The sequence below is a fragment of the Verticillium nonalfalfae genome (genome assembly GCF_003724135.2).
Source record: "Verticillium nonalfalfae strain VnAa140/NRRL 66861 chromosome Unknown scaffold_172, whole genome shotgun sequence".
NCBI classification, from domain to species: Eukaryota; Fungi; Ascomycota; class Sordariomycetes; order Glomerellales; family Plectosphaerellaceae; genus Verticillium; species Verticillium nonalfalfae.
Genome location: NW_021167397.1, coordinates 14851 through 30889, shown reverse-complemented (window position 1 = coordinate 30889; position 16039 = coordinate 14851). Strand labels below are relative to the sequence as shown.

Below are 16039 nucleotides of genomic sequence, written 5' to 3'. Positions count from 1 at the left end.
TCATCCAAAACACAAGCAAATCGTTGATCCCATCTTGATGCGGGCGTCTGACCGAGCAGCGAGCGAGGTCTTTCTTTGGACGACGTTTGCTGCACGGTACCGTGTGCCACGTGCTGCAAATGAATCAACTTGGGTTCAGGAGCATGCAACCGCCTCGTTGGACATGCAAGCACCTCGTTACACATGCAACCACCTCGTTGAACATGCAACCATCTCGTTGCGTCACTGACATGGCATTGACCCGGCTGGGGAACCGAAATCCAGGCCCCAAGATGCCAGGGGGCGAGGGTGTGTGTGGGTTGGCCGCAGCCGGGAGGAACAACAAGCGATATCGTGGGGCGAAGCATGAGGGGAAGTGAGGGGAAGACACGAGGAGGGCGGCGGGGGAAAAGAAGGAGACAGAGACAAGAACCGAGATGCGTACCACGGATGAACCCCTCGCGGGTCAAGTCGATCATGGCACGTTTTGGCCTTAGGTTTCTTCTGTCTGTCTTGCGCTTCTCGTCGCTGCTGTCATCAGGGTTGTCAACGACACACCCTAGTGGAGCGTTACTACCATTGTGGAGCGGGAGGAGAAGACAGACGGGGCACATGGGACGAAGACGAGGACAACGGGGGGGCTCACGTCGGTTAAGCACCGTTCAGGCACCCGGGACCCGGGGCAGGGCCAATGGGAGGGTGGCGTTGCCGGTGGTGGAGCTGGGGGACGCGAACCGGCGCGGCGGACCGCGGTCAGGGGTCCGGGATGGCCGCCGGGAGGACTAACCCTGTCGGAACCGCGGACCGCGTCGCTCCGCCCTCCATCGCCCTGGCCATGTCCCTGAACCCCCCCTCTCACATCTCTCCAGCCCTCCAACCCTCCAACCCTCCATGCCTCCATGCCTTCGTCCCTCCATCCCTCCCACCTCTTCTTCGTCTAACCCCCCCCCTGGTCAACTCCATGTGCCATGATGACCGCCCGACGTGGTGATGCCGCTGGGGCGGGCCCATGGGGCGGACGGGTCAACGGGGCCTGGGTGTCGGCTGTGATTTTCTGGGGGGGCGGGCAGCCTTCTTCCGTGCTCTAGCTCATGAGCCTGGAGATGACGCCGTGGTCCATTGGTCAATTGACACTCTGGGGGATGCAGTGTTGGAGAGACGGGGTGGCGAGGAGGAAAAAGGCATGGCGACGCATGGAATAAATAGTTGAACATGTTGGTCTGCCCTCCTTTTTCTGGGGAAACCGAGGAGGATCGTCACGTCTGGTTTCTCGAGACGCGCTTCGCTTTGGCCCCCCCCCCCTCCCACCCCCTTGTTAGCATCTGCCTGTCCGATCCTTTTGCTACCTCTTCACCATGCGTTTCGACATTCTCTCCGTCGGTCTGCTGGCCACGGGCGCCATGGCGCGCTGTGTGCCCAAGGGGTTCGTCACGACCAAGGGCACCAAGTTCAGGCTGGACGGCAAGGACTTTCCCTTTGCCGGCAGCAATGCGTACTACTTCCCCTTTGACAATGTCAGTCCCCCCCCCACGTGTGGTCGTGAAGCCAGCGGAACAGCTGCAGGAACGAGAGAATCATCATCATGAAAACTGACACGCTGCTGCGCTAGAACCAAGCTGATGTCGAGGCTGGTCTGACCGCCGCCAAGGACGCCGGTCTCAAGGTGTTCCGCACCTGGGGCTTCAACGACAAGAACGCGACCTCGGATTTCAAGAACGGCATGCCCAAGTACGGTGGCGAGGGCGCCGGCGCCACCGAGGTGATTCTGCAGAAGTGGTACGACAACGGCACCTCCGTCATCAACCTCGAGCCCTTTGACAAGGTCGTCGACGCCGCGACCAAGGTTGGCATCAAGCTGCTCGTCGCCTTCACCAATAACTGGGCCGACTACGGTGGCATGGACGTGTACACCGTCAACCTCGGCGGCAAGTACCACGACGACGTATGTTCCTCTTCTCCCCGGCCCTCATCCCTCATGGTTGGGCTTGGGACGCCCCCCCCCCCCCCCCCCGGCCCCACAATCCCTTGACTCGCGCTAACAGGCACCAGTTCTACCGCGTCCCCGAGATCAAGGACGCCTACAAGCGCTACGTCAAGGCCTTTGTCGAGCGCTACAAGGACTCGCCCACCATCTTCGCCTGGGAGCTCATGAACGAGCCCCGCTGCGGCGCCGACGGCGTCCGCAACCTCCCCCGCAGCCCCGCCGGCTGCAACCCGGCCGTCATGTCCGCCTGGACCGACGAGATGTCGACCTTTGTCCGCAGCATCGACCCCTACCACCTCATCACCTGGGGCGGCGAGGGCGCCTTCAACCGCGAGTCCGACGACTGGGCCTACAACGGCGCCGACGGCTCCGACTTTGACCACGAGATGACCCTCAAGAACATTGACTTTGGCACCTTCCACCTCTACCCCGACTGGTGGAGCAAGACGGTCGAGTGGTCGAACCAGTGGATCGTCGACCACGGCGCCGTCGGCCGCGACGTCGGCAAGCCCGTCGTCTTTGAGGAGTACGGCTGGCTCCAGCCCGACAAGCGCCTCGAGTACCTCGGCCAGGTCCGCAACGAGACGAGGCTCGAGGTCATCAGCCACTGGCAGGAGCTGTCCATCGAGGGCGGCATGCCCGACATGTACTGGCAGTACGGCTACTGCGGCTACTCGTACGGCTGCAACCACAACGACGGCTTCACCATTTACCTCAACGACACCGAGGCCGACGTCCTGATCTACCAGCACGCGGCCAAGGTCAACGGCGAGAACTAGAGTGGAGGACTGTATATATGACCCGCGTCTCGGGCGTAGCCCTGGAGCTCGTGTCGCTAGCGTAGCATGTATATATAATGACCATCATGTTCAAGACGATTCTTTCGTGCGATTTGATCCCGTCAGTTTTTCCTGAGACACACTGCGCGTCTGCGCGTAGCAACATTTCAATGACGTGGGGAAGTTATGCCATACTGGGTGTCGGGCAGAGCGCACGTGGCTATGACCTGTCGTCTATTTTTCATGTAGCCGCCATACTACGGGGCAAAGGACAACATCAGTACGGGCATGGCGAGATGGCGCAGGACAGAAAGATTGTTCAAAAACACAACCGTATTCATCAACTCCGAAGCGCGTTTCCATCATCTCGACAAACCCATGACCTTGTTTCCGTACTGCAACAAATCCTTCTCCGCCTGCGTCGCAGATGCCGCCGCATCAAACGCCGCAAAGCCCGCAGCTTTCCGCGCCGCACTGTCCGCCATGGAGTGGAAGTCCTGCACACCCGGCCTGCCCCTGTGCTCGCTCTCGCCGAGACCGCCTGGGAAATCCGGCGGTGGAATCCCAGCTTCGAACGCATCGCGCTGCCGCCTCACGTAGTCAAGGCTTGGCCTCGTGGTCGGACACGCAGGGATGTAGAGCACGCTCGAATCCCCGGTGCCCTGGTGAACCTTGTCGACGGCGTGGATAGTGTCGCAGTGCCATGCGACGTAATCGCCCGGCTTGATGCGGGGGACGTGGACCATGGTGAAGGGGAGGTTCAGATGGGGGTGCCAGCCGTGGTTGAGCTCTTGGCCGCTACCGGGCCAAGCCCCTTGGAATGTCGACGTGACTGAATCTTCCAACTTCCAATTGCTCGGATCCAGAAACGCAGGCTGGTACACCTGCTCGCCCTCGCCAGTGGCAGAGTTATGGGCGGGAAGTGCCTTGGGTGTGAAGAACGGCCGGAGGAGGTAGTATGCGGTGGCAAGGTTGAACAGGGGGTTCACAAGTAGAGTTCCCTCCTTAGGGCCTGTGTGTGACATGCTGAGCCAGCCTCTGCGACAAAGGTTAGCAACTGACTGTGAATGGTCGATGATTTGAGAGTCCTACTGGAACATTCGGAACATGGAGCATGCACCGGCGCCATTGTACAGGTCGGAGACAGCATCAAGCCGCGTGCTTGTCTCCCAGGGGTCGAATTCCTCCCAGGAGCCTTCAAAGACCTTGTCGTAGACGTGACCCTTGCCGTAGCCATCATCTTCCCATCGCTCCACGCTGCCGCCGTCGACATGGGGGCCCAATGCAAAGCCAGCGTCGCCAGGCTGACGGATCCTGAGACGGTCGGCATACGTTAGGGGTTGGTCGGACGAGAACTCTGCGTTAGCATCTTTCGAGTGCCAGTACGACATCAGGAACTTCTGCGTCTTGAGCATGTTGGCATGAGAGCGTGCTGCTAGTTGAGACTTGGACCAATACAGCTCAAAGACCTGGGGGTCATGAGGAGGGAAGGCTGAAGGTTGTTAGCCCATGACTGAGACGTTTCGTTCCTCGTCGTGCTCACCTTTCGTGGAAGGGTTCGCGGCAATGTACTTTTCTACTTCGGTCTTATATGAACGGGCCTCTTCTTCTGGTACGACCTGGCGCACGACGGCAAGACCTCGTTTTCGGAACGCCTCGTTAAAGGAAGGTGAAGGGTTTGCCAAGTCAGAGAATGGAATCTCCGGCACGATAGTGTTCCTATTAGCCTTGATCTCTTCCGTCTCAACCCTGAGACGCTCCAGGAGACGATTCCAGCTCGCATGAAGGGCGTTCCTGCTTGGACTGCGACTGAGGAGTGCCCCCTTGACGTCGGCAAACCTCGTAGGCAATGCCTCGTCATCGGCGCCAGAGAGAGACCTGAAAACAGATGAAATATCACCCTCTTTGCGTGCAGATGCCGTGGCCTCAGCACCTGCAAACCGACGCTGCGACTGGGACAAGCCTAGCCTGATCGACGCTGGTTGAAGGCGGGAACACCTCGTTATGGCTGACATGCTGAGAGTATTGTTCAGGCGAAAAATAAAAGGCGGATATCGTAACTCATGAGTACCATGGTATACAAGTTGGCGAATGTTTTATTCCAGCTCGCAGTCAGTTCATCATCCGCATATGGGTCGAGTGTTGATGAAACGCGATTGCCGTTTAAGGAAGTTCGCGTGCACGGAATGCCATTTACAGAATCCCGCCAGCGAAGGGGGCCGGGTTTAACCGAATTAGGGAGACCCGCGATCTTGACATCACGCGGGGCCCCAGCATTTTTCACGTCAGTGGCTTTTGTGACGGACCCAGATGACCTGGACTGAAAAGTCTGCGCTGTTCGGGGATGTCTCATGGGTGCTCTGTTGGCGGTCGCGTTTTTGTGGTATGCCCGCCTCGTTCTCGCTGTGCCCACTTAGTGGTGCTCTTCGAAAGCACCCTCTTGAAACCATTCATCTGGCATAAACGACATGGTTGGATCCAGGGTGGCCGAAAATAGTGCATCGATGCGGTTAAGATGGAAATCCGGGTCAAAGTCCTCGAATATTCCCGGGACATCTGTGAAGTCCATGTTGTCAAACGGAGTGGTGCCCATTATCATTTGAGATGGGTCAAGGCTAGGCTGTCCAGGCAAGGGTGCCGTGTAAGCGCTGGCCACGGGGACAGACGAAGCCTCCGCCGAGGGCCTTCGGCGTAGTTGCGTGCCTTGCGTTGCCTCGAGCTCTTTGGCCTCGAAGGCTGCCGATGTTGTCTGGGTAGTCTGGTCAGTTGCCTGCCCGTCTCTGGCAACGCTCTGTCTGCTGCTGTTTGACGGTTGATTGGCCCTGTTCCTGTTCCCCGACACCCTCTCGACCTCCTGCAACGTATCGTTGGCGAGCTTCGCCATTGTGCAGGCGGAGCGGAATGATATGCTCAGTTTTTCTAAGATGTCGCAGCTGCTATGGAACGTACTGTACGCCTGTTTCCGCTTGTAGGGTACGTTACTATTTCGCAGGCTCTGGTAGGCTACTGAGGTGGCCATGGACACTGCGTATGGGAGGATGGCCCAGTAGGTCATTGACGTTTTGAACTCCCCAAGAGCGACAGACACGATGCTCGAGGCGCTGTATATCTGAAGCGCTGACAAAGGGACGCGCTCAGGCGATTTGTCACCCTTGTGTGGTCGGCTCTGCAAGATTACCACCGAGAGGTAGAACATCTCCAGAGAAGCTATGTGACAGGTTAGCGAAGCTCAAAGGTTGTCTCAGTACTGTTCCTTGATTCGATCCAACTTACCGAGTAACGAGAACCCAATGTCTAGAGCATCTGCCTCCTGAGCCAAAGTTTCAAATGAGTGAACTTTGCCGGTCGAAGATTGGCAATCTGGAGTCGCATGAGGGCGGTATTGAGAGATGACAGCATCAAGGAACTGCGTAATGCCGATGAAGAGTCGAAAGGAGGGTTGCTGTTCTGGTATTGCCTCGAAGATCCTCATGTTCATATCCTGTTGATGGATTGTGATGGGTCGCCCGTTTGCAGTAGCATTCAAGCGATCCAATGTCCAGACGCACCAGAAAATCCTTCGAGATTTTTCCGTGCTACTGGTGTCGCCGGGCCAGCCGAGATGGAGGCCCAAGGTAAGCGACAGCTGAACAGCTTGTGCGGTGTATGCGGTTGAAATCTCGCTCGCCGAAGATCTGTCGGTGTAGAAAGCCATGAGCACCGTTACTTGCAGCAGCACCATCCTGTTACGGATGAAGCCCATGTCCAGGGACAGTTTCAATGCCGTCGCGATACTAGACCGAAACTCGAGTTGCGAGAGAAGACTCTCGCCGCAGGAGAGCTTCAGGTGAGGTTTCATCGACGGATCGAGGGCTGCTTGTAGGCATATACATTGCTTGAGAGCGACGGTATCCATCACATCGTGCTGGTCGATGGCTTCCTCATTCAAGATGGGGAATAGCGGATCGAACTTGACATAGTAGAGGCGTGACAAGAGCTCGAACTCTTTCTTGGGAGGTAGTACGAGTGCGCATTCTCTCCGGAGGTAGGGATAGAGCGCCTGAAGTCCAGCCAAGCCCTCAAGACGGTAGGCAGGGCTGCCAACCGGTTCGACTATGACAGTGCCGCCCTGTTGCTGATCATCTGTAGGGCCTCGGTCATCAGTTCTCTGGCCCAGCCAAACTCCCACCTCACCTGGCCTCGAAGATTTCTGAACGCCGGGTTTTCGTGTGCGGGTTTCCAGGAAAGAAGCCTCGGGGCTCAGGTCGCCGACGAATCGCAAGTATGCACCTTCAGACGGGGCCAATGATGATACAGGCTTGGCGCTTTGCGGAGGCTGCAGTGATCGCACCAGCGCAGAAGAGGTGTCATATGGTTTGGTGGTCTTTGCTATAACTCGCGAGTTTTCATCCGGGACAGCAGAGTCTTCGCTCCGAGGTTGATCGAGTACCTGTGTTGACGACGATCGAGTTGCAGGAGACCCATTTGAGCTCACAGGCTGATTATGGGAACATTTTTTCTTTGCCATGTTGTCAGCTAAGTTCAATAGATGTCTAAAACCGCCGCTTTTGGTCGTGTTCGCGCCAAGAAAGCTCTCCAGGACTCACATGGCGCTTCTTGCACTGATCACAGGACTTGCCAGAGTGCTTGCGTTTGGTCCCAACACCGCCGACATTGTCGGATACAAACTTGAACATTATTACCCAAGCATGGTGCTACACACTATGACGAAGGCGCAGTCCTGTAGATGTTTCCGAGGCGGCAAGGTCGATGTCAGGTGAGCATTTCAGTAGGTAGACACGAAGTGAGCGTCGTGAGCACTTCCCGTGCCCAGCCAGACAAGTACCAAGCTACCGTGCCTTCATGACCGACTGGTGCTGTCCCTCACCACAATGATGACATAATACAGATCATGTTATTTGCAACCACGTGATGGTGCTCACCAGCGCGCCCTCGATGTAGTAGAGAATCACTCATGGCTGATAATCAATTGTAGCATGATTCCCTTCTTTGCCATACTTTCAAGATGGCAACCTAGATGCTGGAATATGAAAAGATAGGGGAGCATAGCACATTAATATTGGGATCCCAATGGCGTGTCGGGGAGTGACGGATCCAGTGCGTGGGATGTCGGGGAGTAGCGGGCTTCGATCCCACCAAGCGCACATTTACAGGCTGAGGGGCGCTGGAGCACTACACCATTGACGTATTTGCACCCCCAGATTTGCCAAATGGGGGATGGTCACTGATCACGACAGGGGAGCCCGGAGTGATGAGAAGCGCTGTGAGCCCACCAGGACATCCCACTTTGGCCCACTACACCACTACAGTGCACAGCGGGGTCGCCATGACACACATGAGGCTTGATCGCAAGCAACAGACGGAACATACTTCAGGTTGCCTGTCGCCGTCATTTGCACTGGATTCTTTCCTTGCTTTTTTTTTTCACTTCATCAATCAAACCTCTTAACCTAGAAAAAACTTTCTCATCACACAATGTCTATCGGAGTCGGTCTTGTGGGTGGAGGTCAGTCTTGTCCCAACCCTTACCTCGCCAGCATTACTTACACCCCAGAGCGGGGCTCTTGCCATCTCTTTCTCGCTCTGGCGATGTTTGGCTGACCTCTTGAACTCAGGCATTTGGGCGCGCGAGGAGCATGCGGTACGAAAATCCAATGTTTCCTTCGCAGCATTGCGTATATTTCCACAATTGCGGCTAACGAGGACATACAGCCCGCCATCGAGGCTGCCAAGGACCTCACCCTCAAGGCGGTTTTCTCGAGGACCCTGAAGTCTGCACAATCTATCGCGGACGTCGTAGCAGGATCTCCTCAGCTTTACTCCGATGAAGGAGATGCCGGATTCGATGCTCTGCTGGAGCGAAGCGATGTTGACGCCATTATTGTCTCGTGAGTAGCCCAGTGCTGGCTGGTGAGCTTCACACACTAACAGCAGCGCAGGCTGCCCATCGCCAATCAGCCGCCGTACATTCGCAAGGCCCTGCTGGCGGGAAAGCATGTCCTCTCTGAGAAGCCCGTAGCAGAGAACGTCAAAGACGCCGTTGAGCTCATCAAGTGGTACCGCTCCGAAATCAAGGGCCCGAGCTGGACCATTGGCGAGAACTGGCGTTTCCTCAAGAGCTACGAGTTCGCCGCCGATGAGCTGAAGAAAGGCTCTCTGGGCAAGATAATCGGCTTTCATGGCCGCCAGCATGGATGCGTTCCCCTGAATTGGAAGTTCAACCGTATGACGCCCTGATATTACCAACAATGACGTGGCACACTTGCTGACTGTCGTCTTCTAGTCACCGAGTGGCGAAGGAATCCGACCCATCAGGGTGGCTATCTCCTCGATGGAGGTGTCCACTACATGGCCGGTCTCCGTCTTCTGCTTGCTTCCCAGTCGAGTGACCAGGTTGCCCGTCTCTCTTCGTTCACCAGCCAGATCAAGGAATATCTTCCTCCCGTTGACACGGCCGATGTCATCATCAAGACCAAGGCTGGCGTGACTGGAACGTTCCAGATATCCAGGGGCACCAGCCTGAGCGCCGATGAGTGGACTGTTGCGTGCGAGAACGGGTGGATCAAGATCGAGAACGAAAAGGTCACAATTTCGCGTGACGGCGCGGAGACGGTTGAGACTGTGGCTAACGAGAGGTCTGGAGTTCCTCCCGAGATCCGTGCCTGGGGAGAAGCCCTTGTTGCTGGGAAAGTACGCCCGGAGCAAGAGCCTGAGGCGGCTCTTGCAGACTTGGAATTGGTGAGTCGTGATCTTCCTCAAGGATGCAATATTATAAAGCTAACAAACTACCATTAAGATCGAACTCATGCTTCGAAGTGGAGAGAACAACGGGACGCCTGTCGATACTCAGCATCAGGATGTGTGAGCGTTCTATTGTTCACATTATCGTCGATCACCAGCTGCGCCAATACACTGTCATGTTCATGACTCACAACGCGAATGAAACGTTCTCGGAGAGCCTTCTTTCTATTTTGATCATATGACGTTCTCAAATTGAGAGCAGAAACATCAAAAGATGAGCGAGGAAGGCAGACTGTGCTGGGAAGTGTACAATGGAAAGGCATGCAAGACTATATGAAACCGATGATTGATCAAAGAATGCACTGGTAGAAAATTGATCCCTGGTGTAAATCATCTCTTTTCGACCACCTCATTTGTATATCTATCTTCATGACATTTAACGTCGGCGCCGTCCTCTTTACGGCAGCGTGACAAGGACTCCAGCAAATCACCAAGGGTGCACCTTAGCCTGTTTCGCTACAAATCGATCCATTTCTCCATCTCTGTCCCCGCGGATCATCTCCAAGATTCCCTGGGCACTGGTTTCTGCCGACTCTGCGCCATTGTTGATTTTGTTCTGTCTGTCGCCCTCTCCTGCCAGGTTGGTAACGACATATCCAGGGTCAAATGCCCAAAGCTTGGCAGGATGCTCCCAAGTTCTGTACTGGTAGGCCAGAGATGCGGTCAACATGTTGAGGGCCGCCTTGCTCATGCGGTAGACCTCGCCAGTCACATGGTACTCCCTGATGGACTTGTCCATTCGAAGGTTGATGGAGCCAAGCGAAGATGAAACGTTGATGATTCGAGGGTCGACAGACTTCTTCAGTAAGGGCTCCAAAGCCTGCGTCAATAACATTACGCCAAATACGTTGGTGTTGAAGACCTCTTGGAGGTGTTCGCGCGAGACAGGCCCGTCATGGCTATAGATGCCGGCATTGTTGACCAAGACATCGATAGCATCGAATTTCACTGCCAATTGCTCCGCGGCTGCTTTGATGGAGTCGTCAGAGGTAATGTCAAGCTCGAGGAAGCTCAGCGTACCAGCCGGTATGCGAGCTTCGATTTCAAGTAGAGCTTTGCGGCCCTTGGTTTCTGACCGGGCGGTCATAATGACATGGTTATCTGCTGAGGCGTTGGCGAGGATGTACGAAGTATCGTACCCGATTCCCGAATTGGCGCCTGAGCACAAGGTTAGCTGATAGCATACCGCTGCGGCGGCTTGGGATTTACCAGTAATGAGTATGACCTTTTTATTTGATGTCATCTTTGCGAGGATTTCACACAACGGCGGCAATAAATAGATGGAAACACTTAAGGCTACCTCAGTTGAAAACAATAAAACGACGACAACCAGCTGAAGGATAGAGATAGTTAGCTTTCAGATATGTTGTCGGCCATGAGCAGCATGGACATGATCAATCCTTTTTTTTTGTCGCCATTTGCATTTGTCCTTACATCTGTGCTATGCGTATACGGAGTTAGGATATGTCCATAGTTCGATATCCGAGCATCAATACCGCATTTAACCCCGGAGCCGGATTAGTGACATAGCACACATCCTCCGTAGTTCGAGCAGCTTTCATGCAACTGGTCTACGAATATTGATACACATATTTCTAAGTTTACTGGAGCTATTGATGATAAATCATTCCCATCGTGATGCCCCCAGGTAGTGGACGAACTGGCCGACGCCAGTCTTACATGCGATCAAAGGACTGGACCTGGCCATTCGGGCTTTGCCCATGCCCAGGACTCGTTCCCGTCGGCCAATTAATCTAGAATCTGCATCATGTGTCTTTGCGGAGCGCCTCTGCAATGAGCCAGCGTAAGGGCAGCTGTCCATGGCCTGAAAACAGGTACTCGAAAGGTTTGGTGACCAACAGTGCTGCGTCAGGATGATGAACCCCGCACCAGTATCGTGATGTGCCTCATTGCTAGCCTTTGATCATTTGCTGTGCAAACATTGAGTCGCCTGCACGCCGAACTCTAATTCCCAATGATGCACTGCACACGCATGTTGATGTCCAATAGGTGCTGAGAGTGCTAGACCAGTGCACGTGTCAAACCAGCGTTGGCTTCATGTCGCCTTTGTGACACACGAGAGCCTATGCAGAATGACATGTTAAGTGATCATTGAGCTACTATTAAACATTGCAGTGCCTGCACGCAGCGGTGATTTTCTCCAGAGTTGCACATCATTTCACCCCACACCAGCCTTCCCCAGGTCATCACGACCCAGAAGTTAAATCGCGATATCAATTTACTCGCCTACTTTTTCAAGCCCTCAAACCCAAGATGGCGGCAAAGAAGATCATTGCCGTGTTTGGAGCCACTGGCCAGCAAGGTGGTTCGGTGGTTTCCGCGATCCTTCAAGATGCCAGACTTTCGAGCGAGTGGTCTGTTCGTGCTGTAACCCGGGACACCACGAAAGAGTCCGCCAAAAAGCTCGCGGCCCAAGGCGCCGAGACTGTCAAGGTAATCCCGCTGATGTGGGCGTCACTGAGCCCTATATCCTAGAAGAAGGTCTCCAAGCTGACAGGCGCACAAAGGCCGATTTATCTGACAAGAAGTCGGTCGTCCAAGCTATTGCCGGGGCTGAGGCCGTGTTCGCCGTGACCAACTACTGGGAGTCCCTGAACGCAGAGCTCGAGGTCAAACAGGGAAAAGACATTGCCGATGCCGCTCAAGAAACTGGCGTCAAGCACTTCATTTGGAGCTCTCTCATGGATGTCAAGAAATGTAAGCACCAAAGTTCGAGCCTCGTTGATCAGCGCAGTTGACATGGCGTGCCTCAGTGACCAACGGCAAGCTCCCCCACGTCTACCACTTTGACGGTAAGGCTGCGGTGGAGGAGCATACCCGCTCTCTTGGCATCCCCGCAACTTTCTTCATGCCAGGCTTCTACATGACCAACATTCCCGGCCAGGCAATGCGCGCCGACCCCCCCGCTCACGTGTGGACTCTGGCGTTGCCGATGCCCGAGAGCGCACCCATTCCCGTCTTCGATATCACCGACACGGGCAAAGTTGTCAAATCCATCATCCAGAACAAGGAAAAGGTCCTGGGAAAGCGGGTGCTGGGTGCTTACAAATACATGACGCCGAAGGAGCTCCTCGAGGAGTTCAAGGCCGTGTTTCCCGAGGCTGGCAAGGATGCGATCTTCTTCTCGCTTCCCCACACGGCTTACACCGACATTCTCAAAGGCATGGGACTCCCCGACTTTGCCGCAGAGGAAATGCTCGAGAACATGCGTCTCATGGACGAGGGCGGCTACTATGGCGGTGCATCTCTAGACGAGTCGCACGCGCTCCTCGAGGACCCTCTGACGAGCTGGAAGGAATTCCTCGCGAAGGCACCGGCATTCAAGGATCTGATGTAAGAGGATGTTTCGTTTCGATAGGTTGCTCATTCCTCATCCTTGATTAGTGTGTTCGCTCACTCGCTCCCTGATGCAAGTCCGCCCAAGGGCCCCACCGAACCAGAGACACGCTGGTCTGAGTTTTGCGATGGTGGTAGCGTCAAGTACATCTGATAAGAGTTTGGTGAGGCTTTCCAGCTGATCTGGTGATGTGTGACTCGTGAATACGCTGGCCTCGGATCTCCGTCTGCCGCCCGGGCCTCCGGCCACAAATGGCTCCCCGAGACCCACCAACCAAACAGCCTGTGCTTGATCCACGTCGGCACCCTCGGATGATGGTCATGACACACTGACGTCCTGAACTATATTCCAGACGTCACCTTTTATTTTGTCACTGCATCTTCAAATTGGCATCAACGCCTCCCTACCGTTTGTCCAACGTCGTTTCTGTGGCCGGCCGGTCGAATCATTGCACAATGTCTGCTCCCGCGCCCCGGCGCATGTTCCTGTATCCAGATCCTGTCCGAGCGTAAGCCTCTCCAGCACTTATCTTGAGGTTTCATGCACCTCACGGGAAGAGGCACGTCAAGCTGACTTGCAGTGTAGACCAAATGTACCGCAGAGGAAAGATGGCGGGCCGAACCCCAGGATATACGGCTGGTTCCTCGTAGCTGCTGCATTCTTGTGAGTTGTCACGATGACCTGTAGCGTAGCACGCCCTCCCATTTTTTGAGGCTGATGGCGCGAACAGTATGGAGAATGTCGGCTTCGTTCGCAGAGCCGCATGGAAAAACGCCAAGTTCGGGTCGCTCCGAGACATCTGGGACTACATCGTCACCGTGGAGCCACGACATGACCCTGCCGTGTTCCCTCTCGTAGACGATGCCAGCCACGCCGAAGTGAAGCCCGCTGATCACTCTGACTTGGAGGGCATCTTGGATCAACATCAATTTGCGCGCAAATCATCCATGTTCCCGAATACTGCGGCATACTACCGATCCCAGTATCTATCAGGAGAACTCACGCCGTTGGATGTCGCACATGCAATTCTGCCCCTAATCCGCCGCGACACGTCGCCGCCCGGCGAGCATTCCGTGGCGTGGATCGAGGTGCATGCTGAGCTGGTTCTCAGAGCAGCCGAGGCATCGACGATTCGGTATAACGAGAAGAGATCCCTCGGACCGCTGGACGGTGTACCAACGGCCGTAAAAGATGAGTACGATGTCCTTGGCTACCGTACTACTCAAGGCGGCATCCATGATTATGCCGAATTTCTTGAATTCGGGCCAGGGGCTCGGGGTAATGTAGGACAGCCTTCTTGGTGTGTGTCAAAACTAGAGGAGGCTGGTGCGGTCATCTACGGCAAGCTGTCATTGCACGAATTCGGCATGGGTAAGTTGACTCCATCTCATACCTCAGCCCTTCTCACCCTCTGATTATCATTAATTCTTCTAGACACCGCTGGTTACAATATCTTCCATGGAACGCCGAGAAACCCGTACGACCCATCCTACTACACGGGTGGCAGTTCGTCAGGTTGTGGATATGCCGTCGCGACTGGCATTGTGCCCTTGTCCATGGGAGCCGACGGGGGCGGCAGCATTCGTCTCCCTGCATCTTTCTGCTCCGTCTTTGGACTCAAGCCCACTCACGGAAGGGTGTCCTTTTACCCGGGCCAGAATCACAGCGGAACGGCTGCTGTGCGTGGTCCGATTGCATCCGACATGCGCTCCCTGATTGCCCTCTACGAAGTCACAAGCGTGCCTGATCCCCAATCCTTCTTCCCGCCAGCAAAACCTTTCGACTTTTCATCAGAGGGGGAGCGGACCAAGATCTTGGGTCTCCCCACAGACTGGATCTCCCGTGCCGACCCGGAGGTCCAAAAGATCTGCCAGAACCTCATCGACCGTCTCGTTGACCAAAAGGGCTACACCGTCGTTCCCATTGACATTCCGCTTGTGGCCGAAGGACAAATAGCACATGCCATCACCCTCCTCACAGACGCATCTAGTCTCGTGCAGAGCACAAAAGGCATCTCACCCGCCAATCGAATCCTCCTGGCACTCGGACGCACCACACCGGCCTGGGACTTTCTTCTCGCCCAAAAGCTGCGGCGGGTGCTGATGGAGCACCTGTCCTGGCTGTGGCAGCAGCATCCTGGGATGATCATTGTCACCCCTACGAGCGCCAGCGCTGGTTGGCCGATTCGGAAGGAAAAGGAGCTGAAGTATGGCATTAGCGATGGAGATCAGACGATGAAGACGATGGAGTATGTGTGGCTGGCCAACTACTGTGGCGTCCCGAGTATCACTGTTCCCGCGGGATACGCCATGGCTGAAGGTAAAACTGGATCTGCCGTTTCGCCCACTGTGCCTGTTGGTCTGATGGGCACCGGCGAGTGGTGTTCAGAGGAGGCTTTGCTGCGTTTTGGTCTCGATGCAGAGGATATTGGTCAGAATATTCTGCGTCACCCACCGAATTGGGTTGATGTGGGACGTCTGGCAAAGCAAGAGAAGGAGCGTACTGGCTCTGTAACGGACGGTTCGGGGTCTGTGGTGACCGAGGGAGATGAGGTGCCTTTGACAGCGTAATTGGCCGGTGATCCGAGCGTCGGTCCCTTAGATTCAGAAGTAGGTGTGATCCCATGTTAACCTCAACAGTTGACACTAGATTTTATGTCTGTCTCATCGAGGGAATACGACCTCTGAATGCGAGGGTTTAGACAAGTCTGGGGTAAGAACAACCTTTGTTTAAGCCAGATAGAGCGCATGTGGATTCGGATTCGGATTCAAATAAACCTGACCGGGATTGTCAGTGTTGTGCATTTCCAGCTTCGGGACCCTAACGTCAAAGTCAAGTGAGTGGAATAGCTTCGTTCGTAATGAGTGGATCGAGGCTGTTAGCAAGTTTGACTGATTGAATCCCAAGCCCCCCTTCCGGGCATAGATTACAACATCAATATTTCTTCCTCCCGCGTTGGCAAATATTCGATGATTGGAAAATGATGCTTCTCCTTGTATGCACTGGTCTGACAGCACAGTGACGCGATAGCAAATGCCTCCATAGATTGAGCGCAGCACTCGAACCAAGAAGCCATAGAATGTTGTCCAACTCTGAGCGAGCTTCATCACCGCTGGTGATACGCGATCAACGGACGCG

General features: G+C 55.1%; 7 protein-coding genes across 7 annotated transcripts; 4 read left to right on the top strand and 3 right to left on the bottom strand.

The window, feature by feature from the left end:
* Positions 1-1334: 1334 nt before the first annotated feature.
* Positions 1335-2742, top strand: D7B24_002827 (uncharacterized protein; the record flags this gene model as incomplete). The annotated part of the gene is made up of 3 exons (XM_028637024.1): positions 1335-1493; positions 1589-1921; positions 2029-2742. The coding sequence occupies 3 exons, from the start codon at positions 1335-1337 to the stop codon at positions 2740-2742; spliced, it is 1206 nt and encodes a 401-aa protein (XP_028491004.1).
* A 362-nt stretch (positions 2743-3104) lies between these two features.
* On the bottom strand, positions 3105-4757 carry D7B24_002826 (uncharacterized protein; the record flags this gene model as incomplete). The annotated part of the gene is made up of 3 exons (XM_028637023.1): positions 3105-3780; positions 3835-4234; positions 4286-4757. 3 exons carry the CDS (start codon positions 4755-4757, stop codon positions 3105-3107), a joined length of 1548 nt encoding a protein of 515 aa, XP_028491003.1.
* A 398-nt stretch (positions 4758-5155) lies between these two features.
* On the bottom strand, positions 5156-7418 carry D7B24_002825 (uncharacterized protein; the record flags this gene model as incomplete). Its single annotated transcript, XM_028637022.1, has 3 exons — positions 5156-5949; positions 6016-7057; positions 7329-7418. 3 exons carry the CDS (start codon positions 7416-7418, stop codon positions 5156-5158), a joined length of 1926 nt encoding a protein of 641 aa, XP_028491002.1.
* Positions 7419-8217: 799 nt separating this feature from the next.
* Positions 8218-9607, top strand: D7B24_002824 (uncharacterized protein; the record flags this gene model as incomplete). The annotated part of the gene is made up of 6 exons (XM_028637021.1): positions 8218-8248; positions 8358-8383; positions 8455-8630; positions 8682-8965; positions 9026-9480; positions 9539-9607. 6 exons carry the CDS (start codon positions 8218-8220, stop codon positions 9605-9607), a joined length of 1041 nt encoding a protein of 346 aa, XP_028491001.1.
* A 363-nt stretch (positions 9608-9970) lies between these two features.
* Positions 9971-10786, bottom strand: D7B24_002823 (uncharacterized protein; the record flags this gene model as incomplete). Its single annotated transcript, XM_028637020.1, has 1 exon — positions 9971-10786. The coding sequence occupies one exon, from the start codon at positions 10784-10786 to the stop codon at positions 9971-9973; it is 816 nt and encodes a 271-aa protein (XP_028491000.1).
* A 1031-nt stretch (positions 10787-11817) lies between these two features.
* D7B24_002822 (uncharacterized protein) lies at positions 11818-12901 on the top strand (the record flags this gene model as incomplete). The annotated part of the gene is made up of 3 exons (XM_028637019.1): positions 11818-11997; positions 12072-12261; positions 12318-12901. The coding sequence occupies 3 exons, from the start codon at positions 11818-11820 to the stop codon at positions 12899-12901; spliced, it is 954 nt and encodes a 317-aa protein (XP_028490999.1).
* Positions 12902-13356: 455 nt separating this feature from the next.
* Positions 13357-15471, top strand: D7B24_002821 (uncharacterized protein; the record flags this gene model as incomplete). Its single annotated transcript, XM_028637018.1, has 4 exons — positions 13357-13409; positions 13487-13564; positions 13632-14272; positions 14336-15471. 4 exons carry the CDS (start codon positions 13357-13359, stop codon positions 15469-15471), a joined length of 1908 nt encoding a protein of 635 aa, XP_028490998.1.
* Between the last annotated feature and the right edge of the window lie 568 nt (positions 15472-16039).